The sequence below is a fragment of the Dromaius novaehollandiae genome, chromosome 1 (assembly GCF_036370855.1).
Source record: "Dromaius novaehollandiae isolate bDroNov1 chromosome 1, bDroNov1.hap1, whole genome shotgun sequence".
NCBI lineage: Eukaryota > Metazoa > Chordata > Aves > Casuariiformes > Dromaiidae > Dromaius > Dromaius novaehollandiae.
Window position 1 is genome coordinate 21498788 of NC_088098.1, and position 23735 is coordinate 21522522.

General features: G+C 46.3%; 2 protein-coding genes across 10 annotated transcripts in view; both read left to right on the top strand.

Annotated features, from left to right (window-relative positions):
• CADPS2 (calcium dependent secretion activator 2) overlaps positions 1–11497 on the top strand; it is a 326801-nt gene extending 315304 nt beyond the window's left edge. For all 9 annotated transcript variants that reach the window (XM_064506953.1, XM_064506939.1, XM_026113099.2 and 6 more), the window contains 2 exons: positions 6352–6456; positions 10522–11497. In XM_064506953.1, the coding sequence (XP_064363023.1) occupies positions 6352–6456; positions 10522–10692 (276 nt within the window). In that variant the 3' untranslated portion in view covers positions 10693–11497. The remainder of the gene's footprint in view (positions 1–6351; positions 6457–10521) is intronic.
• A 9042-nt stretch (positions 11498–20539) lies between these two features.
• Positions 20540–23025, top strand: FEZF1 (FEZ family zinc finger 1). Its single transcript, XM_064505374.1, has 5 exons — positions 20540–21025; positions 21176–21397; positions 21589–21723; positions 21946–22078; positions 22724–23025. The coding sequence occupies exons 1-5, from the start codon at positions 20600–20602 to the stop codon at positions 23023–23025; spliced, it is 1218 nt and encodes a 405-aa protein (XP_064361444.1). The 5' UTR covers positions 20540–20599.
• The last annotated feature ends 710 nt before the right edge of the window (positions 23026–23735 follow it).

Below are 23735 nucleotides of genomic sequence, written 5' to 3' on the forward strand. Positions count from 1 at the left end.
TCTTTAAACCTTACTTACCACAAAACAGAATCTGCATATTCTTTGATATGAGAAATAATTTATGTCATTAAAAGTTCTAGGATCAACCTACAGGTGTGTCAGGCTGAAAAAGAAAAAATCTTTCTGAAAATTTCAATTGTGAATTAAATTATTTTATTACATTTCTACTACATTTTTCTACATTTACTACTATATTTCATATGAAAAAAAGTAAAAACTGATGATGATGATGTGCATTTTCATTTCAGACCATTTCCTTTAAGAAAATATTTTGAGCTTGCTTAATTCAATAAGCAAAATCAAATGTTTTATTTCCAGCACTGTTTCCATTAAATCACCAATGAAGTTTAAGACTGGGAATGCATGGGGTTTCACAGTGAACTGAAAGATAGTATGGTAATGAATTATGGAATGTGTCCCGTTGAAATCCATAGCCACACAGCAAATAATATGTCAGGCTCTTTAAATATATGTAAAATTTCATACTGGAAACCATTAAAACATCCTTTCAGTTATAATATTTGTATAGCTTCTATTTTGTGTGTTGAAAATAATAATACAAGTAGTATGCCTTGATGTAGTATATATACAAGAAGCGAACACGTAGGTCAAAGCTAGCTAAACATATTAAGTTGCAGCAATATTAGCCTGTGTATGACGAGAGCCCAGATTGTTATGGGGAGAGGTGATCTGTCACAGAAGGGCAGTGGCTGTCACCATGAAACGAAGCGGAGCTGATAGCAGGAAGGGAAACCCCTTGCACAAGAGCTGCTTCAGCTCTGAGGATTCCTCAGCTTCTCTTCCTTCATTTTCCTGGTCATCAAAACAATTATCCTAACTGGAAGAGCATTTGGAAGGGTCTCACAGACGGGGCATGTCGGAAGACCAGTGCAGCCCAGAAAAGAAAAGTTGCTGGGAGAGAATTTGTTCCCTCCCCGGGGAGTGAGGATACAGCAGGGAGTGCTGGGAGGGCACTGCGTCACTGCTGAACACGTTCTGGTGTCTCTCTAGCAGAAGAAATGGGCTATCTTCACCAGTTAATAAATGCCTTATTTGGGGAATCAGTATTGACAGGGCAAGAAGAGAGCGCAAACAAAATTTCTAGATGCTGATACATGAAATTTGTTACCTATGTCTACCTACAGTTTCCTCAACCCTTAAAGATTTCTCTCTGCAAAAATGTAAAGACTTCTGAATGTTCTTCTTGTGTGTTTATTTTGGTGTTCCTCTGCATATTTTAAAAAATGCTGTCATTTTTGCAGACTGCCCTCTGATATGTGACAAAATTGTTGGTGGCCTGCAGGTTGAGAAATCCTTCCCCATCTTTTTTTTTTTTTTTTTTTTTTTTTTTAAGAGTTATCAAGCCTTTCCAGCCTGCAGAAAAGTTTATGATCTGCAGATACTCAGGGCCTGTTGAAATTCTCAATTATGCCTAAACACGAAAATATAGCTATAACTCCTAAACCTCCGAGTGTTTTTAAAGGCACTATGAGTAACATTTGGTTCCCTAATTATCATTAATTATCAATAAAGGAAGTCAGTATGATTGTTCCTATTGTGCAAAGAGGGAAATAAATTATGAAACTTTTTTTCTAACTTTTGCTATTTGCATTTGTAAGGAATAACTTCTTTATTCTTTCATTATTTAACTTTGTTTTCGAAATGTTCTAAAAGTTCCTTGGCATACTACTAATGATTGCTATCTAAATTTGGAAGGATGGTATAGAATTGTCTCTTAATACATATTAGAGGTTTTGGCACTTAATCTTTAATGTGGTCAAGATATTTAGCATTTTAGTTTTTACTGCCTTTGATGTACAATCTTTCCCATTGAAGGAATCCTTTTTGGTATTGTTCCTTGTAGGAAAAGTAGAGTTGGACAAGTAAAAACATCCTATGTTGCTTGAGCAGCTCAGTTCCTAAGCAATAGTGAGAGACAGGCTTCAGTAGGAAGGTAAAAATGTGTTTCCTGGAAAAGCTGTTCCACCTGCCATATTCAGCAGAAAAAGCATTTTGACACTGCCCATTTATCAAGAGCAGTGAAGATATAGAAACTCTATGTGTTCTTGTGAATCAGATATTGGGAATATCAGACCTAGAAGGACTAAAGCATTGTGTGTTAGTATGTATTGAGATCCCCTTCCAGGTGGCAAACAGCTGCACCTTTTCATAAAACTTCAAAAATAAATCTGAAGTGCTTGCTTTCAGACAAGTGTTATATTTAATTGACTCATTCTCCAAATGTTATAGATTACCCCACCCCCAAAAAAGATGGTGAATATTTAATATATTTGTTTTGTATTTCCACTGGTCAGCAGAATAATGAAATTCCTTAACTACTTCTCTTTAACTTGCATGAAGAAAGCCCGGTATGTTGCTAAATCGCTTTTCACCGGCCCTGCCGAGAAACAACTTTAATCCTTGTTAGAAAATTGCAGAGTCTGGGCCTGACAAAGAGCTCATGCCTGGCGCATTGTGAGCGCTGGGAGAGGGGCGAGGGGAGCCCTTTACAGCTGCGTGCCTCCAGCCCGCCTCAGCTGGACTATTTAGGCGAGGAGGTTTGTCAATTCCTCCCGACAAAGGAGCGAGTTTTTCAGTGCCTGTAGCCGCCGAGCCCCGGTGGGGATCAATGCTAGCCATTCAAGCTGCACCCTCTTTCATTGCTTTGGTTTGTTAATTTAAGACTAAAGGTCCACTGAGGGGGTTTAGGGTGTTTAAGAAAGCTGATGAACTGTTTAAGAAAGCTGATGAACTGAGAGCGTTTATAGTCCTGGTGTGGCAACTATTGGCACTGAGGGAGCTGTGTCCTTGTTGACCCTCTTGTTATTAAAAATGCACAAGTGCTGCGCTTCTCAATATTTCAGCACTCTTTCATTGTCAATACCACCTTCTGAGCCCTTCAGCTTGTTGCTTGCTCTAAAGATCTTCTTAGATTGGGTTTGAAAACTTCACCTTAAACACTAGATTAGACTGATGTTCTGTTTTCCGTGCTCCTGTTGATTTGTTGAACCTTCCCAGGGCTGGAAAGCAAGTAGCAGCTTGATGGGGAGACGGGCTGCTAATATGATTTACCAGTCTACAGTCATGCACAATAAGTGTGAATAAATACAGGGGTCTCTCAGAGTCAACCCTGGCCTTTCCTTTTCTCTGATTTTTTACTTTAAAAGAGGTATCTCAGGAAAATGGAGTAATGCATGCCCTTACAGGAGCTGGATGAGCTATGAATAAGAGAAGGGGGGACAGGGAGGCAAACATATTTTTGTTAAAGTGGTTGGCTGCTGTTATGTGCTGATGTGAAAAAATGTATAATATACATTCACTGCTTTATTCTGGCATAGAAGACAACAAAGAATAAGCCACTAATGCCTTATCATTGACATCTGCAAGAGTTGTATTGTCCCTCCAGTGCTATTGATAGAAGAGGAAAAGTGATTTTTTTTTAATAAAACAGTTAGAAGGATTTTTTTAATCACTTAAAAACTTTGAAATTTAAGGGCCATTTTCTAATTGCTGAAGCTTGTGAGTTTGCAATAGATTTCCATATGTCACAGTAGATGCATCTCTCCCTCTATAACATGCTCTTGATGGTCAAAATGTGTGGCCTTGGATTCCACCTCTAAGAAGCATTTGCAGTACTGTGCATTTTAACAGACTGCAAAAAAAGTAATAGGGAAATATTTACATTTCACCTTATGCAGTCCAGAAGATTTATGTTTATGCAGAATCAGTCCTGATTAAGTGCTGAGAACTGGTAGCTGTAAGGCCCACAGTGAACAGGAATTCTATCCACAGGTGCCTCCAGGAAGACTCTAAAAATATACTAGATATGATTTTTATTAAAAATACTGTCATAATTCTTCAAAATAAGGACTTTTTTAATATAATACCAGTTATATTTTTTCTGAATGATGTGTTTTAATGCAGAATTACATTGCATCATTTTGTGATCACTGAATTATATATCTTTATCGAAAGGTTAGCATATTAAAAACAGGCAAGAAAACTGTTACATTGTTTTCATTCACAACTTGCAAAAGCAAAAATAATTCTCTTTACTTCAGTTTCTTAGCTTTGCTCTCAGTGCATTTAAATATACCACAGATATACATGGAGAGCCTAATTTGAACTGCATCTATTTTCATTTTCTGAGGTATTTAAGACACATGCTTTGCCGGAAAAAATAGGACTAGGTCTATTCTCAGTAATCCTTCTGCACCATTCAGTGGTGTTGCATGGGGTAATCAGTCACAGAATTTTCGATCATATTTGTAGTTCGTTCATGTGAGCAAGTTTAAGCCCATTCTGATTTCTACCGGTTGTTTGATATATAAGAAATACATTGTAGATGTGTCGTTGATTTTTTTTAATGGAAGATTATGAGATTTGAGAAAATTTCTCTAATAAAATCTTGCTCTTTATCTTAATTATGCTAAACATTAAAAACTGTAGAGTCTGAGTGATAATATAGTAATTTGGCTCATCTTATTGCAAATAGCAAAACATGTTCTGGGCAGAATGTTTTGTATATGAATTTTTGATGATTATTAGATTAATAATGTTCACCAAGTAAATAAGCTTATCTATTTTATTTTGTATACGTCTGAACACATACAACAGCTGTCATATAGAGTTTACAGCTGCAACTTAGTAACAACTCTTTCACATTAAAGATATTTTACAGGTACTTGTACTTTTATATACTTGTAATGTATATAAAACTAACATGCACGTAATGGGTGCGATAGTGTAAATCCTGTAAGAATGTCATTCAGTGATATAAAACAGTATTTTATGGGTACCAAATCAGTCATACATTTTATTGAACAAATTGAACAAAAAAATGTTTTATGGAAAAGGTAGCCATCTGCATTTTTGTGGCATATTTGTTCACTGCTATAAAATAATAAATTAATAGGAATAAGTTTAATAAAATGTGCAACTAATTTATTTCCAGTGATTTATAATTCAAATATATTTTAACATGTTAAAAAAAATAGGCTAGAGAATCTCAATAAATAGAAGTCAATATTGTACAAAAATCTTATTCTTATTTCAAATGTCTCTCTTACTACTGAGAGTTACAATGAGATAAGACTTAGTTTGCTGTAAGGAAAAAGTATTTAAATATATTTTCTGTGTGTATGCAAAGCTTGTTCCAGAAAGCTTACATTTCAATTAGAGAATTCTGATTTTATCCTTAGTTACATCCAGTAACTAGCAATTCGTCTTCATTTTTTCAATATATATTTTATTTTACTCATTAGTATAGAGCTTGCTAATGAGGCATGCAACAGTCTTCCTTTGAATTACTTCACAGTGTATACATTGTATAACATGCTGCATTTTAAAATATGCAGAATGTTTCTTCTCTTTGCATATCAGTGTGTTTTGTAAAGACCCAGGAAATTACATTAGAAAAGAATTTAAGCCTCTTCCCTGTGGGGGAAGAGACTAGAAACAGAGCTAAGACACAAACTCTCTTAATCTCTTACTGCTAAAATGAAAAAAAATCTTTTCCTTCTTATAGTTTGACTAAATGGCATCTGGTTAGTATTTTATACAGAGTAGGGAGGGAATGCTACAACTATGTTTAGCAAAATCTCTTTTAATCCAGTTAATGTGAAAGAATATTATAGCAGCTATTTGGATCTGGGCTTTTGGGGGGGGGGGGTGCATGGACACCAACAGCAGAGAGCTTATTCTTACTAGGTAGGTCTGTAAAGCTTTGGGTGAAAACATGCACACGCCTAAAACACAAAAAGGAAATAAGGTAGGCTATAATTATAATTAGCAATTAACATAAAGCAAAATGTTGAAATGTTTGTTTTGGGATGGGTTGTTTAGAGTTTGGGTCACACTTAAATACAGTTTGTATGGATTATTGATGTTTTGCCCTAATAATGAAGTGATCTAGAAGAATGAAGTATGATAAATTACTTATTTTGTTTGATGTTTTTCTGTTTGGTTTGGGAAATCTAGGTATTACAAAATTTCTCTAAAGATAACCTACCTGATTTTTCTGCTGTTGTTTTAGCTGTCAATTCCTTCATGTAAGTGTATTTAATATCCACTCTTACTGACAGATAGCAAAGTGCATAACACTATTTTGTATGAAAATGTTATAACTGAAAGAAAAAATAGCAGTTGCTAATTCGTGTAAAGAACAGTCTAGGTCAAGTTATTTGATTTCCTACTGACCCATGCAATTCTCTTAACAGGAAATTGTATCATTGTTGACTTCAAGTGCTGATATGTGATCATTTCAAAGTGTTTCATTACCTCTTATTACCAAATCTGTTAAATGAATACTGCAAGGTGGTGGTTTGTGATTTTTTTTATCCTTCTTTTCAGCAATGGTATAACAGCTCCATGAAAGTCATATGCATGTGGCTGGCTGATAGATTAGACCTTCAGCTTCACATCTACCAGCTGAAGACTCTCATCAAGATAGTGAAGGTAAACAAAACATATTTGATTAGATTGCATAGTAAAGAGAGAAAAGTGAAGAGATATTAGCATGGATAAGCACAGATCACCCTAAAAGCTAAAAAATGTGAAATAAAATTGCTGACTTCTTTAGGCTTTTTTTACACATTTTTTGCAAATTTGAGGGAAAAAATTATTAAAACCTCTAATGTTAATTTTTGTACACTGGTAATTATAATATATTGTTCATCCTTGGCCTTAGTGTCAAAGCTACACAAGCAAAAGTCTTGAAACTCAAATTATTCCAAGGAATTTGAACAGAATACTGCTAGCTGTACAGCAATGCTATACATTATTTCTAAATTATTATTTGTCATATTCCTGAATTTTGTTATAGCTTAATAATCATAATAGCATTCTTTCCGCTTTTTTCTGCACTTCTCCAAAAAGTAGAAGGTAACTATTTTTTCTCTTTTCTATGATCATATGATTACTAGGTTCAGTTGGAAAACAATATGCAATATACTGTATAAAATCTTTCATACTCTGGGATCAGTGTTGATACAAGCAAGGATATCACTTCTTCCACTCTGGTCTTTGGTCATTTACACTGGCCAATGTTAAATCTTTCTAAGGAAAGTGCAAAACACCTTGCAATAGGCAATTATGGGTTAACCTACCATATAGGAAAGTTTTTTCCTAACTCCTTTTTAAAGATTAGTTAATACCCTTATGCAAGAGACTGGCAGCCATTTCAGAATCTTTCCATTGAATTCCGTCTTGTTTAGCGCCGAACATTCTTGTTTTATGTGTAAAGGTGCAATAAGGACCTGATGTCAATGATGACCTATTGTCTCCAAAGTTTTTTTCACAAAGTTTGCATGAGATTGTAAAATGAGAAGAATTTTCACTTGAGGGCACTGGGATTACAACTGGAACTTTCAGCATTCACTGCTTAAAAAAAAAAAAAAAAAAAAAAAAAAAAGGAAAAATAAAAAAGAGAGGGGAGAGAGAGAGAGAGCAGAACAGTAGTAATAATCATGTTATCAAGGCTCTCTGAGCTATCTAAGCTTAGCTTTGTTATTTTCATCCTCAACAACTCATTTCTCTGGGAACGGGATTTGGCTCTTCATTTTATTTTGTGTTAAGATGGCAAAAGCAGTTTGCTGTTTGTGGTTGAAATGAATGGCTCTTGTGCAAGATTTGAAGCTCTTCTCGAGTGAAAGTAGTTATCTTCCTCTGGGGAAAAAGATATTATAGGACCCCAAAACTGTGCCCAGTGAAATCTAAAACTGGGCAGACTAACTTATTCCAGTTAGATATCACCCTGAAGTTTAAAGAAAAAGACTTTTTTCAAAGTGATTATGAATTACAAAGTCCAGTGAATCAGCAGCACTGTCAACCTTAATTCTGCAGCTTGGCACAACGGTTACCTTCATTTAAAACAATCATGCTCCCAGTGGTGATGGGAATGCACCAGCCTGTTTGTGCCTATACACATGGTTTGCTTTGCACATAAATTCTAAGTGTGTTTACAAGTTATTCTATAGCACCTTGTATGAACACAGAAAACTGAAGAAGATGGTGTCAGTCATAGAGCTTCTAGTCAATGTATTGGAAAACAGAAAACCTTGAGTATCTGTTTTGGCTGGTGCAGAAGGCAGAACCAGTAAAGCAGTAACTCAGGAAAAAGAAAGATGTCTGGGAAATTAAGAAGCAATGGTTAAAGAAGAATACTGTAAGAAGCTTTTACTGCAGCAGCCTCACTGGAGAAGGGTTCATGGGGAGACACCATTCCTCCAAACTATGGAGAGAAAGGAGGTGCTTCTCTGCTTACCTTTGGAAAGTTTGGGAGGCTGTGTTGCCCATCATCTCCTTTTCATATGCTGTGAATTAATGTATTTGAGAGGAAGGTATGAAGAATTTTGGAAATATTCTGAAAAAAGAAGTAGGAGGTAATTTTTAAAGGCTAAGGAATGAGTAAGAAATAGGTGAGTCTTTCATGTATGGACACAACAAAGGCATTTTTAAGAAAGGCCAGAAGAAGAAAACATTGCTTTTTCCATTTGAAGCTGAGATTCAGGAATGGTGGCATAAAGGTATCATTAGATGTCTGAGACACATGCAGAGAGACATGACTAAAGAAAGATCAAAGGCCAAGAGGACAGTTAGGAAGAAATAAAAAATTAAGCTTGGAAGTGAACATTATTATCCTGCAAAAGTATGTCAAGAGAAGAGCAATGGCTGAATCCAAGAGTGCTGGACCGAGAATGGGAGCAATACAATGTAAATCTGAAAGAAATTGCTGTCGGACCTGTTAACAGCATAAAAGGAAATTGAATGCACAGTGTTATAAAAAAGAATGCAATGGTGACACTTGAAAAAGACCAGGTAGGGTACTCACACAAGTGTATGAGCAAAACATAAGCTGCATCCATTGACTCTGAAGCTGACCCATAAAAGTCAAGAAATCTCAGTTGCAATGATTCAGACAGGGTTTAAATAATCACCATAGACAGTGGCAGAAAAAAATTCTCCCGGTGGAATATTACCCCTTTTTGAGAAGTGTCTTTTGCAGTTCTCTGAAGAATTGAGTAAACCAGGATCAGCTCTTCTTTTTCTTTTCTTTTTCTAAGGGTTGTCCACAGTCTTCTCCTTCAGAGGAATGGGTCTGATAGCCCTTAATTATTTTCCATTTCCTTTTTCCTATAATCTTTTCCATAAACACTGAGAACTCAGAAACAGCATACAGTAAACAAGAAACAAGACAGGGCAACTTGTCCTTCTTCAGCTTTTTAGGCTAAATGAGGGAAAGGTTATTTCAAGTATTTCATGACTTAAAAAATAAGGAAATAAAAATAAAGAAAATACAGATGATTTTCCCTATGCCCACTTGAACACATCATCAATGAGTAATACAATTCCACTCAGAAGTCTTGCTTGATACAAAGTCCAAAAAAAATAGTATCTGCTGGGTCATAGGAAGGTTGCATATGAAGGAAACAAAACCTTGTCAAGTGAAGAGAAGAAAAAAAAAAGGAACAGAGTAGAGGTGACTTAGAATGTAGGAGATGACTTAGAATGTAAATTAATGTTTACACAGACTGAAGCAGTCACAAGAGAAACTGCTATATCATAGAATCCAGATCATAATCTAAAATTTAATTTATTTTCAACATTTCATTTACCTATGTAAAGATAAATGCAAAAAAGAATGTTTTGAGGAAAGAGCATTTTCTGTGAAATGACAGAACTACCTGTAGCCAAATTCATGTTAAACAAAAATTTTTTCTTGGTTTCTTACTGAATAAATTAGACAAAATTAAGTAACTGAGTTACAGAAATGTAATACAAAATGCAACCTGTTAAAGGAATGTCCGTCAAAGCATGACTTGTGCACTCTCTTCTTTGTGTTCTTAGGGTGAAACAAGGTGGCACTGCTTCCCTTGATGTTTTTTGCAAAATTCTGCCTGAAAAATGTTACGACCTGTGCCCATGAAATAACAACTTTTTCACCATTATTGTCACTAGCAGAAGCTGCATCATGGCTGGACCAAAGTGTAGAAAACATCTTTGAGGTGTATCCAGGGAGGAGTTCACTCATGAGAAAGTTTTTTTTTCTTTCCAGCGACTACTCACCATCTTTTGTTTCTTCAGCACTGTTTTGGAAAAAAAAAATATTACACACTCATGGTCTTGGGCTTGAGTACACAACCAAAGTTGTTTATCACCACATCTATCTAAGCTCACTAGCTAGCTATTTTTTTTCTGTGCACATGTTAATGATTAATCATAATTGGATTTATTTTCTGTGAATACTGAAACATTGTCACTGATTGCTACATTTCCAAATTAGAAAGTCACTTTGAGGCTATCCTTTTTACAGAGTTCAAATAGAATTTTTTAAAATTGTTTCTAGAAATTTCATGCAACCCATGAGCTAAGTCCCCAAAATCTTTAGCAAATTCCAGCTGTTAGTTCCATACCTGTAAGAAGAATGAAGCTGTTCTGCTCGCATGCTAAAAGTGGCCACTGTAATGGAAAACTGCTCTGACTTTCTTGACTCTAATTCAAACTGTTTTGGTTTTGCCACAGAAAACCTACCGAGACTTCAGATTACAAGGTGTACTGGAGGGAACACTGAACAGTAAAAGCTATGATACTGTTCACAGTCGGCTGACAGTAGAGGAAGCTACGGTCTCAGTCACGGATGCAGGAGGACTTCAGGGCATTACTATGAAAGACAGTGATGAAGAAGAAGGATGAGATTATTTCGCTAGATGTTTGGAGTTCTGGAGTGGTAGTTTGAAGGTGGGCATTGTTTCAGATTTGGGGGGGGGGGGGGTAACTTTCTGTCCTTGTTGTTGCATTTATAGTTTTGCCTTCTGATATAGGTGCAGAAATGTAATTTGCTCCATTAAAAAAAGAAAAAAAAAAGTAGGGTTATCAGAGGAGAAGTGCCAAGGACTTTTTGGTTGTAGCATATTTTAATGTATAGCTTTGCTTAGGTCTGTGAGAACACTGGCATGGAATTTGTGTTCCAGTTGTGATTAAGTTTCTTCCCCTTTTGTTTGTTGTCATTTGTTCTTGTATCTCCATCAAATATTGATGTCCTGTGCAGAAAACAAAATGTGTGCCTCACTTAAAACACACCTATACAGGAAATCACTCTTGGAATAAGTCAGTGCCCTAGGTAAAAAATAGTGTATTTTCAGAATTACGCTTTATTTACTTTTTTTATGTGCTTATTTTTTCATTATTACGTGATGTACATTAAAACCTTTAATCTTGGTTCTTTGTATTTTGAGGTCGGTATATAAGTAATAGGACTTCAAGGGAAGTCAAACACATACAAACTACTTCGGTGTGTTGCTGTGTGTTCTGTTCCCCAACATTCATTTTGCAAGTTTAAAGATATCTCATCATGTTGGATGTCAGTAAGCTTGCCATCAATGTTTCTATTTCTGTGAAAGATTCCAGGCAATAAGAACACATTTTGTTGTGACCCCTTCTGTATCTATCAAAGTTTGTATAGAATTCTGAAATTAAAAGATGTTTTGAATATTTCAAACTGTTTGAGCTGCTGTATGGATTCCTCAGAGGAAAGAGTTATTTTTGAAAAATCGTATTTCGTTGCCAAGTTTACACAGTTTCTCCCGTGCTGGGTCCAGGCCTGGGCTCCACCGCCCTCGCGGCAGCAGCTGCCCCTGGGAGGGAGCCAGCCTGAGCACAGAGAGCCCTCAGCACGGGGGCTGAGCAGGCAGGCGCAGAGGGGAGCTTCTCCCAGGGCTGCTTAGCGGGTGCATCAGAGCAAACCACCCCTGCCAGGGCTGAGCAGGCCAGAGCCGTGGCGGCTTGGAGCGTGGAGGGTGCAAGGGGCAATGGGGCAGGGCGCCCGAAAGGCAGCCCCAGCCGGTAGGTGTGGAAGAGCCTCCGCGGCCCTGGCAGGGACTTGGATGGTCTCTGGGGATGCAGCAAAAGGCAAGTTTTGGGAAGTGCCAGGGTGGGCGGTGGGTGCTGAGCCCTGCGCAACAATGGGGCTGGGCGTGCAGAGCAAATGGTGAGGGCAGGGGCATGCTTTCCTCACCATCACTTTGCATTAACGTTGCCAGCTCTGCTAATCTCTGGACTGGAAGAGCACAGGAAATCTGGATGGTGTTTTCCACCATTGCCAGGCTCCCGAATGGGTTTGCTGGTTTGGTCTTTAACCTCTGAAAGAATCGTGTATCTCTTCCTAGGGCCTGCCATGCTCTCTTGTCGTAGGACTGTTGGTACATAGAAGCTTGCAGCATCAGAAAGACGAGGTGGAGCTCCGGCTGAAACCCAGGCTCGGTGAAGGCTTGCCTGCCGAGCAAGGAGCTTCAGCCCCAGCCTGGCTGTGGAACACAACAGGGTATGGCGAAAGCCAGGCTGCCCAATGTGAGGTCCAGCTCCCAGGCCCAATGAAGCAGAAAGAGGGATCAATGCAAGCCAGGCCCAGAGGGAGCATGCCTCTACAAGTATCCTCCAGCTTGGTCCCCCCCCCCTCCCCCCCCCCCCCCCCCCCGCCCCGCCGCGTCTCATTACCTTCCTGAGACCTGAGAGGTGCCTGTGCTGGAGGCAGTTGCAATTGGGCCAAGGCAGGTCTCCCTGCCCTGTGGTGACTGCTGAGGCTTCCAGGTGGTCCCATCTGGACGGGACCCTGACTGGTCCCATCACATGGATCTGGTAAATTGTCTGTGAAATGCTCCTGGCCCCTACCCCAAGCCCAAGAATGTGCTGGCCAATAGGCCCAAAGGAATACACTGTTCCCCTCCCGCTTTGTTCTGGTACCTGAGGCAGAGGGCACCTTTCCAGTGGAGGTGTCAGGAGTTTTTTAAGGGCCTGAGGTGATACAAGGGTAGGGCACTGGCCCTAGCAAGTGACTAATAGTGTGTAGATCCATTATGGGAAACACTGGAAGAGAAGTGGCCTGTCATGAGATCAGCCCATGAGGGGATGGAGCAAACTCTCCTTCATCTGCGAACTGATATTGCAGCAATCCTCTGCCCAGCCCTGTTAGCCAAAGTTGCTATAGGAAACAAATAGGTTTAACTCACCTCCCAGTCCCCATATGGTTCATGTTCTGTCCCAAGTTATCATCAGGCTGAGAAGAGTTTCCCAGTAATGCCAAAAATTCTCCTTACTAATAATAATTTGGACTATTTCGGATTAGGTTACAGCAGTAATTTCACCTGTCAGGGCCCTGAGGACACTAACAGGTCTTACTGTCCATGTCCAGCCTCCCAGGGCCTCTCCCCCACTGCCCAACCCTGACCCATTTCAGCCCAGCTGGGGGCCATCAGTCGCTGCCCTGCGACACCACAGTGGTGCCAGCTCCAGTCCCACCACGGCTCTGCCGCTGCCCGGCCATGGGCTCCCCTAGCTCTGACCCATGGGGGACCTACCACCCAGCCTGGCCCCGTCCCCAGAGCCCTGCCTGGCCATTGCAGTGTCTGGGCCTGAATCTAACTTGCTTGACCTCAGACCTGCCTCATCACCACAAATTTGTCTGGTGATCCACCGTCTGCCTTGCTCCAGGGCTGCTCTGCTTGCCACATGCGGGGGCTGCAAGGCTGGGCCCTGGCCCTGCCAGATGTGTTGTCACACTTGGATCACTGTCTTGTAGGGAGTGGCCATCCCTCTATATGCCCTGACATCACTTTTAGAAAAAATTTGATGAATTTTTATGGCCCTGAGATTTTTAAATTTTGTGATGCCTGTCACATGTACCCCCAGATGTCCAGTGCTACACTCTACAATTTCATCTGCACACAGTACTTGCATGGTGTGTCTGTCAGTGACATAGAGATGAAGAAGGCAATAGTAAAAAATAAAGGCATTGTCACTATGACGAACTTGCAAGATGTTAGAGATTTGGGGGTAATTAACTCGGACACAAAGTGTATGATAAATTGTTAAAAAGACACAGCAGACATCACAGGAAGATACATACAGAAATGACAGCACTCCAAAGGTCATTCCGTTTTTTATTGTCACATATTTCCTCAGTAACTCAGTCGGTAAAACTGTAAGGCAACATCGAGCTTGAGAAGGCCAGCGAGTATCTTTGTGACAGCTTCTGGACCAGGCACTGCCACCGCAAGTAGCCAGGGAAAAACGCCATTGACATGACGGGAAGCAGGGCTCGGTTCTGCATTTTAATTTTAATTTTGGAAACCTCAGCACATCCCTGGAAGCGTGTGACCTTCGGGGGGGGGCGGGCGCCTCCCCTCGCTGGCCGCGCCGCGCCGCCGGGGCCGCGCCGCCCCACGCAGGCAGCGCCGAGGGGCGCAGGGCTGCGCGCTGCCCCTGCCCGCCCGCCGTCGGGGAGGGGGCCAGGCGCTCCCTCCCGTCGGGTGGCTTCCACAAGGCCGGGAGCTCAGCCCCAGCTCCCGGGGAAGGTTCCCTCCCTGCCTCCGGTGACACGGGACCTGCTCAGAGGCTTCCTGGCGTCCCAGGGGAGCGCGGGGTGAGCTAGGCGGCGGGTCAGGCTGCGGCGCCGCCGGGGGAGCGGAGCGCTCCGCTTGTGCCTTCTGCCTCGAGGGTGATCTCCCAGCGGCGCGGCGGGCGCCCAGGTCTGCCTTTAACACCTCTGCGTGGACGACAAATCACTCCCAGCACAGCAGTGACAGCGCTTTTACCCGGTCAAGGCGCACCTTTTGCGTCTTCCGAAGTGGCTGTGCATCAAACGACTAAGCGCAAGCGTGCGCATCTCAAGCGACACGGGCCGCAAGGCAGCAACAGGCGAGCTCTCTCCCAACGAGGGAGTTAACCGCGTTACGTGCAGACGCCCGGAGGCCGCCCCGCAGCCCGGGTACCCGCAGGGGCGGTTCAGAGACTGGCGGTGCGGAGCGGAGCTCTCCGGGCACTCGCGCCTCCACCGGCGTGTGGGAGGTTTGTTCAAATGTGAACATAAAGGTTAAAAATCACGAAACTTTTCGCCTTAGGGGAAATACTGTTCCCCCAGAGGATGCCGTGGCGGCCCAGGGCCGCCCCAGGGCCGGTGCCGTGGCCGGGGGGCAAAGCGGAGCCAAGGGCCGGACCCCTGCCTCTCCGGGGGCCCTGGGTGGCGTCCAGCTTTGGTCCCGACGGAGCATGGCTACTGCTTTTAGTATCATTTTTAATGCTTTTTACTAGCTCCTTTTCCCTCCCTCTCAGCAGCGGTACAGCGGCAATGCGGTGCATGAACAAACAAATGGACTTTGTCACCGGAGAGTAGGTTTTTGTTCCGGAACTGTGTCTCGTACACGTCCATCGTGGACACCATCTCCTCGCCGAGAAGCTGCCATCGGCATGTTCCAGCTTTGGGAGTGCAGCACACAGGCGCCCACGCAGCCGTGCAGCTCTCTGCTTTGCTCCAGCTTTGCTCCCAATACACTGGGAGAAAACAGAAACAAAAATAAGTTAATTGCTCCTGGTACAATTCAGGAATCTTAAAAATAAATAGCTTCCCTGAGCCAAAGAGTGTAACGCGTTCATTTAGCAGAAGCAGGACTAAACATTTGTTGAACTGGGAAAGGAACAAATGCGAAAGTGTCACTCACAGCTGCAGCTACCGCTGGCCCCTCCCAGCCACTTTTGCCGAGGGCCCTCCGGAGCCGGTGGCACCGCTGAGTCCCCTCGGAGGCGGGCTGATTAGATTAGACGTGATTGCTGCAGTTCACGTCCGTAGCCGGAGCACTTAGGCAAATGGCTTGCATGCATTATGGAGGGCTGGGAGCGCCGCTTTAAAGGGTCACTTGTAATTTCGATTATATGTGATTAGAGGCTTTATACATGAAAAGGCTTAATTTGCGCCCGTTTGGTTTTCGGTTTAGAGGGGTCTGTATGAGACGTACTGCGCTGTCAAACTTTGTCTTACCTCCACGAACACTTACTTTTTGTGGGTCGATGTCAACTGTTTTCCTTTTGTGATGGATTCAGTTAAAATAACAGTACTTTATCCTTTTCCTTGCGGCGGAACATATGCAGAGGGATGCCGACACACGCGCGCTATACAGAGAGACTTCACATAGTCTCCGCGTCTGTATACTCCCCCCCCCACCCCCCCGAGAATATGTCGGTGGAGAGATCGCCGAAGTGTTACAGCTTAAAATAACCCGACAAAACGCAGGCACCTTTGCGCGTACCCTCAGCGAGCGCGGAGCCCGGCGCTGCTGCTCCGCAGGGCTGCGCGGCGGCCCCGCACCGCCGGGAGGGCCCGGGCGCCCCGGAGCGCCGGAGCGGGGCGGGGGGGAGGCTGCCCCCGGCAGGGACCGCGGCGCCGGACCTCCCCCCGGGCTGGCTGGCAGTGAGAGCGGTAACTGCAACTGGCCCGCTAGACTGGTAATCCTCGTGCCTGCCCCCCTCCCCGCCTTAAATCTTTTCCCCATTTATATTTTGACTTCCCGTCAAAAGACAACAAACAAACAAACGCCCAAATGGAAATGAACAGCGATTCTAGCAGCCAGGGGCTAATTTCGAGTTTTTACAAACCAGGGTTCATTTGTTTCGCGGCGGCGGGGTCTGCCGGTTTGCAGGCTGCAGAGGATAAAGGCGCTATTCCGCAACGGCACCGCGGCGGCGAAGTTCGGGAGCGGAGGGAGCTTTTGTCCTCGGCCGGGAGTAAATCGCCCTCTCCGCAAAGCCGGCTGCTCAAGAGCTGACGGCGAGAAGTAAGACGGCATTTAGTAAGAACAAACCCCAGCTTTTAAAACGAACCTCGATCGTAGTGTTATTAACGATTATAATAATAATAATAACAACAACAACAATAAACATAATCTGACCAGACGCCGTCGGGGCCCATCAGTGCTGCGGACAGGAATATTTTCCGTAACTTCGTGGGTCCCGCCGAGAGCCAAACTAAGATCGTTCAGATAAATCACCCCAAAGCCCAGTTTCTTCGTGTCTTTCTTCTCCAGCTGTAGGTGATAGGCACTGAATGGAAGAAGCTTGTGAAATACTGCCTGCTCGGGCAGGAGAGCTGCTGTAAAACACTTCCAGGAAAAGATTAATACACGCAACAGAAGGTTAGGGAAGTTATTATCCTTTTCAATTCATTTTTTACTTAAAAACGCAATGGAATTATTCATTTTATTAAGGAGGAAGAAATTAAAGATTAGGCTTTAGGCAGTATTTTACCTCCCTCTAATCGCCTCTGGGATCGGATTGGAATAATCCTGACGAAGAGATGAATTCGCCGGTGATTCGGATTTTGAGTGCATGTAGAGATATGTTATGATAATAATGCAAGTGAGCAATATCAAGAACATAGCTTAGGAGTGAATGAAATACAAAACCGATTAAGGGGAAAAAGAGAACAGCAGCTTTCCCAGGGAGAATACGAAATGATTGCCAACTCGAGGCAAAACTTTTGCCCTTAATTCCTCCGGCGGTTCGTAACTCCGGGGAGGGCAGCGGGCCCGCTCCTTCCCCGCGGAGCCCCCCAGCCCCTTCTGCCGGGACTTCGCACACGCCGCCAGCCTGCAGGGAGGTCCAAGCGCTGGCGAGCTTGGGACGGCCTGCAGCCCACGGGGCCCTCTGAAAAAAGAAACCGGCAAGAGTTTGCCTTCGCCACCGGCAAATCCAATAAATCTCTGCCTCCGTAATACTTCCCTTCACCGGCGCATTTGCAAGATACTTGCAGCTCTGCAGATATGTAACATCGCTAAAAAACATGCAGTTCCTAACTGCAACGGAAAGCTCGGGAAAGGAGAAAATACATCAGTATGGTTTTAATGAGTGTACCTATACTGTAGGCAACTTCAATAGTAGAAAAAAAAATCAGTTTCTGAGACAGGAGAAGTTGGTTTCCGAAACAAACAAACAAACAAAAAGCTAGGGCTTTTAGATCGCTATTCAACAATTAGGTTTGCACATAAGTTTTCATGAGTACTACGGAAAGAAAGGGAGACAAATCCGTGAAGAAGTAACGAATAATCAAGTTCCAGCTTCTCATAGAGTCTATCTCAGTACTGAAGAGACCAGTATAATTGTAATGGCAGGGCTGTAATTGCTGCTTTGTGATATTTACCCTGCTCGAATGACACTAGATATTTTATTTTCAAACACATGTCAAGAAGTCAATCCCAAAAAGACCAGTAAGAGCAAGCTGTTAACATATTAAGTATATGGGATTTGAAGCCTCTAAACCCCACTAAACAATAATTCCCTTCTTCAGCACTAATCAAGAGGAAATTTGCCCGGATTGAATTAAATGTAAATTGCTCTGAAGTAGGAAACTCTCCTCCAGCAGGCACGAAATAAGCGCGAGGAACCGACACGGCGGAGAAGGGGGCGGCAAGGGCAGAGCCTCCGCCCGGGTCTGCGAGGCGCTGGTCCCGCACGACGGCGGCCCCGGCGGTTCAGGCCTCTCTCTGCCCCTCGCTGACCCGGGACCGCGGCCGCAGCAGGTAGGAGGCGGGCGGCCGCCGCAACCCGATCGGCCCTTCCCGGCGGCAATTAACATCTTGGCGCCGCGACCCTTCTGCCGCTGCTCCGGGCCTCCCCCGCGGCTGCGGCCAGCCGGGCGCACCGCGGCGTCGGCCCCGGCGCCTCTCCCCGGCCCGCGCTGCGGGCACCGAGGGGACGGGCGGGCCGGCCGGGGCCCAGCGGACGCGGAGCGGGATGCTCGGGCGCACACGTGTGCCGGGCCGGGCGGGGGCCCGCGGCGCTGCTTCCTCTGCGCCCCGGTTATCCCGGCGCTCCGGCAGCAGCTCCGGGCGAGGGCGGCCAGGGTGCAGCCTGTGGCCGGCGCGGAGGCACCGCCGTGCAGCAGCCGCTACCTGCCCCCCTCCGGCGGAGCCCCACGGCCCGGGAAGGCGTCGCACTCTCGACCGAAACGGGGAACCCCGCCGTCTGCGGTCACAGCGTCCGAGCAAGGAGCCCTCTCTCGGGGCCCCTGTGCTCCCTCCCCGCTCCCACTTCGCTGTGGGTGCTCCGGGCTGACCCCGGGCGCAGCGGAGGGTCCCCAGCCCGCTGCAGGCTCCCCAGATGGTACCTTCCCAGCGGCCGCCCGCGCTTCCGCGGGTCCCGGCCCTCGGTGCCTCTCCGCGCCGGGGTCGCCTCTGCGCTAGCGGACTCGACACCTCCCGCGACCTTCCGAGCCGCCTCTCCGAGCCCGGGACAAGGGACCAAACCCGGGGCCGCCGCGGGGGCTCGGGGAGCCGCGGGATTTCGGAGAGGCGTCTGGTTCCCCAGCCAAGCGGACCACGGGCCGGCGGGCGGCACGAAGCCTTGTTCTGTCCCTAGATGTCGTTTGGCGGTGCCGGTGTGTGCGAGGGGGAATATACAGACCCCCCTGCCCATAAGCGTCCTCGTCCGCTCCGCCAGCCACTGACACTGTGAACACCTGGGGCCTTCGTCACCCTTCGGAATAGGGCCTGCGAGCTTTGCTTAGGTACATGGGGAGTACATCTATTCAGGTATACACATGGGGGGGGGGGGGTGTTTCGGATGATATATTTCTGTGTGCGTGTGTGTCCATATGGATCCTGAGGTTTGGGCATTTATTTGTGTAGTGCAAGTGTTATTTACTGGCAGAGAGGCTATACCTAGCGTCTATGCGGCTTACTTTCTATATTTGTAACCAGTGCTCCATGTTTTAAAGGCGCTCGCTCTTCCTACCTCCTTTTTCTTCTCTCCCCCAGCCCAAGGTTTTGAGTCAGCCTTTTGCTCACAAGCACGCGTTGGATTTGGCCCGCAGTGGTTTCCGCATAGCCGTGCGTTGCTCTCGCCGTCCAGTTACTGCAAGTTCCGCACTCATTTGTTTACTGTGTTTCCCAAAAGCTCACAGCCGCCTGGCCTTGTTCGTTAAAGCAGTGAGCAGAGCAGGAGCAGTCCCCGGAGCGGAGCAGCCGTCTCCTTCCCTCTGTCAGACACACGCACACCCACGCACAACGAGAGCTCGGGCTGGAAAGTGTCAAGGAAGCAACCAGCCTCCCCTCCAGCCGCTTCTTCTGCAGCACCTCGTTTGACAAATACACCCTGCCGCTTGCCCTTGAATTGAGTTTCACATCCCTATTTAGCACTTGGACAATGATTTTAGATGATGTCACTTAAAGCCGAACAAGAAAATTGATCTCGGATTTGCTTGGCCTCTAAAGCCTGGTTAAGCAGATTGCAAATAATAAAAAAAAAAAAGAAAAAAAAAGAAGAGAAAAAAAGAGAGAGCGAGAGGGAGAGGCAGAGGGACTAGAGAGGAAGGAGAGAGACGCCTCCTTCCCTGGGCGGGGGAGGCGCGGGCGCCAATGAAAAGTAGCCGCTTACTGGCCGGGGGGGGGGGGGGGGGGGGGAAACTTTTCCTGTTGACTGTTGGAAGCGAATTGAGCAATTATCTAGTTTACCTTCTCCTCTTGGAAGTTAACGATTGGCGAGATCTTGGCTGCGTTATTGACACAACACTTTCTATTGATAGAAATAAGTAGCGATTGTCCCGAGTCATTGGTGCGCCAAAGTAAACGGTGATGGGCTGGCATGAGTCCACTGGACTGAGACGGCTGGTTCCGCCGGCGGAGGCTGTGGTGATGGTGGCGGCGGTGATGCTGGTCTCCCTCCTTGCAGATCAGTGACAAGAAAAGGGGGAGAGAGAGTGAAAGAGAGAGAGAGAGGGGGGAAAAAAAGAGGCGTCTACCAAAGCGGCTCAAACCAGGCGAACAAATGCAATCCAGCCATGGACAATAGTGGCCACCACACGGCGACCAAAATCCTAGCGACTCCTCCAGCCAGAGAAAGCCTGTCTGCGAGGAGCAACATGATCAGCACTCCCAAACCCCTCGCCTTCTCCATTGAGCGAATCATGGCGAGGACGCCAGAGCCCCGCTCCATCCCCGTCCCGCAGTTCCTCCAGGGCTCCGTGGCCAAAGGCGACCCCAAGCACTCGCTGCACCTCAACTCCTCCATCCCCTGCATGATCCCCTTTGTCCCGGTGGCGTACGACCCCCTGCCCAAAGCGGCCGTGGCCGGAGCGGAACCCAGGAAGGCTCATGTAGACTCCTCTTCCTCGCCCGCCTTTAGCTGCGGCGATCTCTTGAACTGTGCCCTGAGCTTGAAAGGAGATTTCCCCCGCGATGCCCTGCCCTTGCAGCAGTACAAACTGGTAAGACCCCGAGTGGTCAATCACTCCTCCTTCCACGCCATGGGAGCCCTGTGCTATTTCAACCGAGGCGACAGCCCTTGTCACCCGTCCTCCAGTGTCAACATCCACCCGGTGGCTTCTTATTTCCTCAGCTCCCCCTTGCACCCGCAGCCCAAGGCTTACCTGGCGGAGAGGAACAAGCTGGTGCTGCCGGCCGTGGACAAGTACACCGCGGGGGTTGCCTTCAAGGACTTATCGCAGGCTCAGCTGCAGCATTACATGAAAGAAAGTGCTCAGATCCTCTCCGAAAAAATCGCCTACAAGACCTCGGAGTTCAGCCGCGGCTCCCCGAGCAGCAAGCCCAAAGTTTTCACGTGTGAAGTTTGTGGAAAGGCAAGTAGAGAACAAACCCAAACGGCCCGGCTCCCTTCCCTGTGCCTCCCCGAGGTTTCGACCCCATTTGCTCTCCGCGTTTCGTTTGCGTTTCGTGTTTTTGTTCGTTTACTTTATTTTTAAACGACCGTTTCCCTCTCATTGCTCTCGGCTTCTAACCGCGATTGTCTGTCTCTGATTTGACTTTGAAGGTGTTTAACGCGCACTATAACTTGACGCGCCATATGCCGGTGCACACGGGAGCCAGACCCTTTGTGTGCAAAGTCTGTGGCAAGGGCTTCCGACAGGCGAGCACGCTCTGCCGCCACAAGATCATCCACACGCAGGTGACCGCTCTTGCGCGCCGGCTGCGCGGCGCGGCTCGGCTCGCGCGTCCGCGGCGCGGGGGCGGCGGCTGCCCTGAGCGGCGGCCGGGCCGGGCCGGGCCGGGCCGGCTCCCCCGCGGCGCCGCGGTCCCCCCGCGCCGCGCGGTACAGCGAGCCGGCGAGCGAGCGGCTAAAGCCCCGCGTAGCACGCGCAAGCCGTGACCCGCCCGTGTTTCCCTCCAGGAAAAGCCGCACAAGTGCAACCAGTGCGGCAAAGCCTTTAACCGAAGCTCGACTTTGAACACGCACACGCGAATACACGCCGGCTACAAACCTTTTGTCTGCGAATTTTGCGGCAAAGGATTTCATCAGAAAGGTACCGCTCCCCAGCGCCTTTCTCCCTCGCTCCCGGCCCTCTCTAGCTGAGCTCGAGAGGGGGCAGCTCGGGTTTCGTTTTAAATTTCTGTTCGCAGAGATTTCGGTTAGTTTTAAGAATCAATTAAACATTTCCTGTGATATGGTCCACAGAACAGGGTAAGACTTGTTTTCGGAGGAGCGAACGGGCAAGCGTTGCCCGGACAGTTCCCCTTTTTTCTTATGCAGAAATCGCAGCCTGCAACACAGTTTAGCAAACAGTTTCTCCATCTTTCTTTCTTTTCTTTCTTTCTTTCTTTTTCTTTATTTCTTTCTTTTCTCCTCGTAGAGGATTTTGGTTAACAGTAGTTCCTAGTTTTGATCACCACGTTATCGGGAAGGGTAAAAACACAGTTTTTATTTTTGCGATTGAGGTGATTTGGTTTTATTCGATAATTCCTTCTTTGGCTGTAAAAAGGAAACGCAACGGGGAGGTGGGGGGGGAAGCGGCTGTACATCTGTTAAGAGATCAACTGTCGTTTTCAGCTAAAGCCAGGCTCTGGGCATGGCATAGGGTGGTTTTTTGTTTTGGTTGGGGGGGGGGTTTCACCTCGCAGAGTCCGGTTCTCAGCACCCGGTCCCTTTGCCCTTCTTGTCTTGTTCCCAGGCAATTACAAAAACCACAAGCTGACTCACAGCGGGGAGAAGCAGTTCAAGTGCAATATCTGCAACAAGGCTTTCCACCAGGTGTACAACCTAACCTTCCACATGCACACCCACAACGACAAGAAGCCCTTCACGTGCCCCACCTGCGGCAAGGGCTTCTGCCGGAACTTTGACCTCAAGAAGCACGTCCGCAAGCTGCACGACAGCGCCCTGGGCCTGCCGCGGCCGCCCGCCGAGCCGGCGCCCGAGCCGCGGCCGCCCGCGCCGCTGCTGCCGGGCCAGCAGCCGCCGCACCAGCAGTGAGGGCGGCCGCAGCGGGGCCGCCGCCCGCCGCCCCTTTGCATGCACCTGTTAAGCGGTTTTGTGTATTATGCTCTATATTGCCACTACCGTTTCTGGGACCGATTGTTTCCCCTTTTTTGGTTTGTTTTTTAAAGACTCTATTTTTTGTTGTTGTCGCATCTCAGGTTAAAGAGATGGCTTAAAAGGAAAAAAAAAGCGCCAAGCCGATTTCTGCTGTATTTATTTGGGATTTGTATTGCCCGAGCCGGGAGTGCTGCACCACTTTAATTATTTCGATGTATATATATTTCCATTGTGTTGATTTTGCCCTGTCTCCGATGCCTGCTGGTTGTCCTCCCCTTCTTGATTTCCTCCTCTTCTTCCTCTCCCTCTCCCCCCCCCCCCCCCCCCGAATATCGTATCTATATGGACAGAGCTGGTTCGCTATGTACGGATTTGAATTTCGGTTTGATTCTTGCACGTGAAAAAAATGAATTCGTTGACCTGGTGGAAATAAATATTTGGAACATGATTGCCGAAAGCACCGAGCGGCTCGAGCTGCCTGCCCCGAGGGCTCCGGCCCGGTGCGGGAGACGGGGCGCGGCAAGGCGGCCCGGGCGCGATCCCGGCGGCCGCGGAGGGAGTGCGGAGCGACGCCGCCGGCAGCTCCCCGAGCCGCCGCGGGCTCAGGCGCTGGTGTTTTCTATCCGCAAACCTCTCCTGCTTCCTTG

Coding starts and splice junctions, on each gene's coding strand:
- FEZF1 (XM_064505374.1), top strand. CDS start 20,600: ATGGACAATAGTGGCCACCACACGGCGACCAAAATCCTAGCGACTCCT. Junction 21,724..21,945: donor ACAAGATCATCCACACGCAG/GTGACCGCTCTT, acceptor GTTTCCCTCCAG/GAAAAGCCGCACAAGTGCAA. Junction 22,079..22,723: donor CAAAGGATTTCATCAGAAAG/GTACCGCTCCCC, acceptor TCTTGTTCCCAG/GCAATTACAAAAACCACAAG.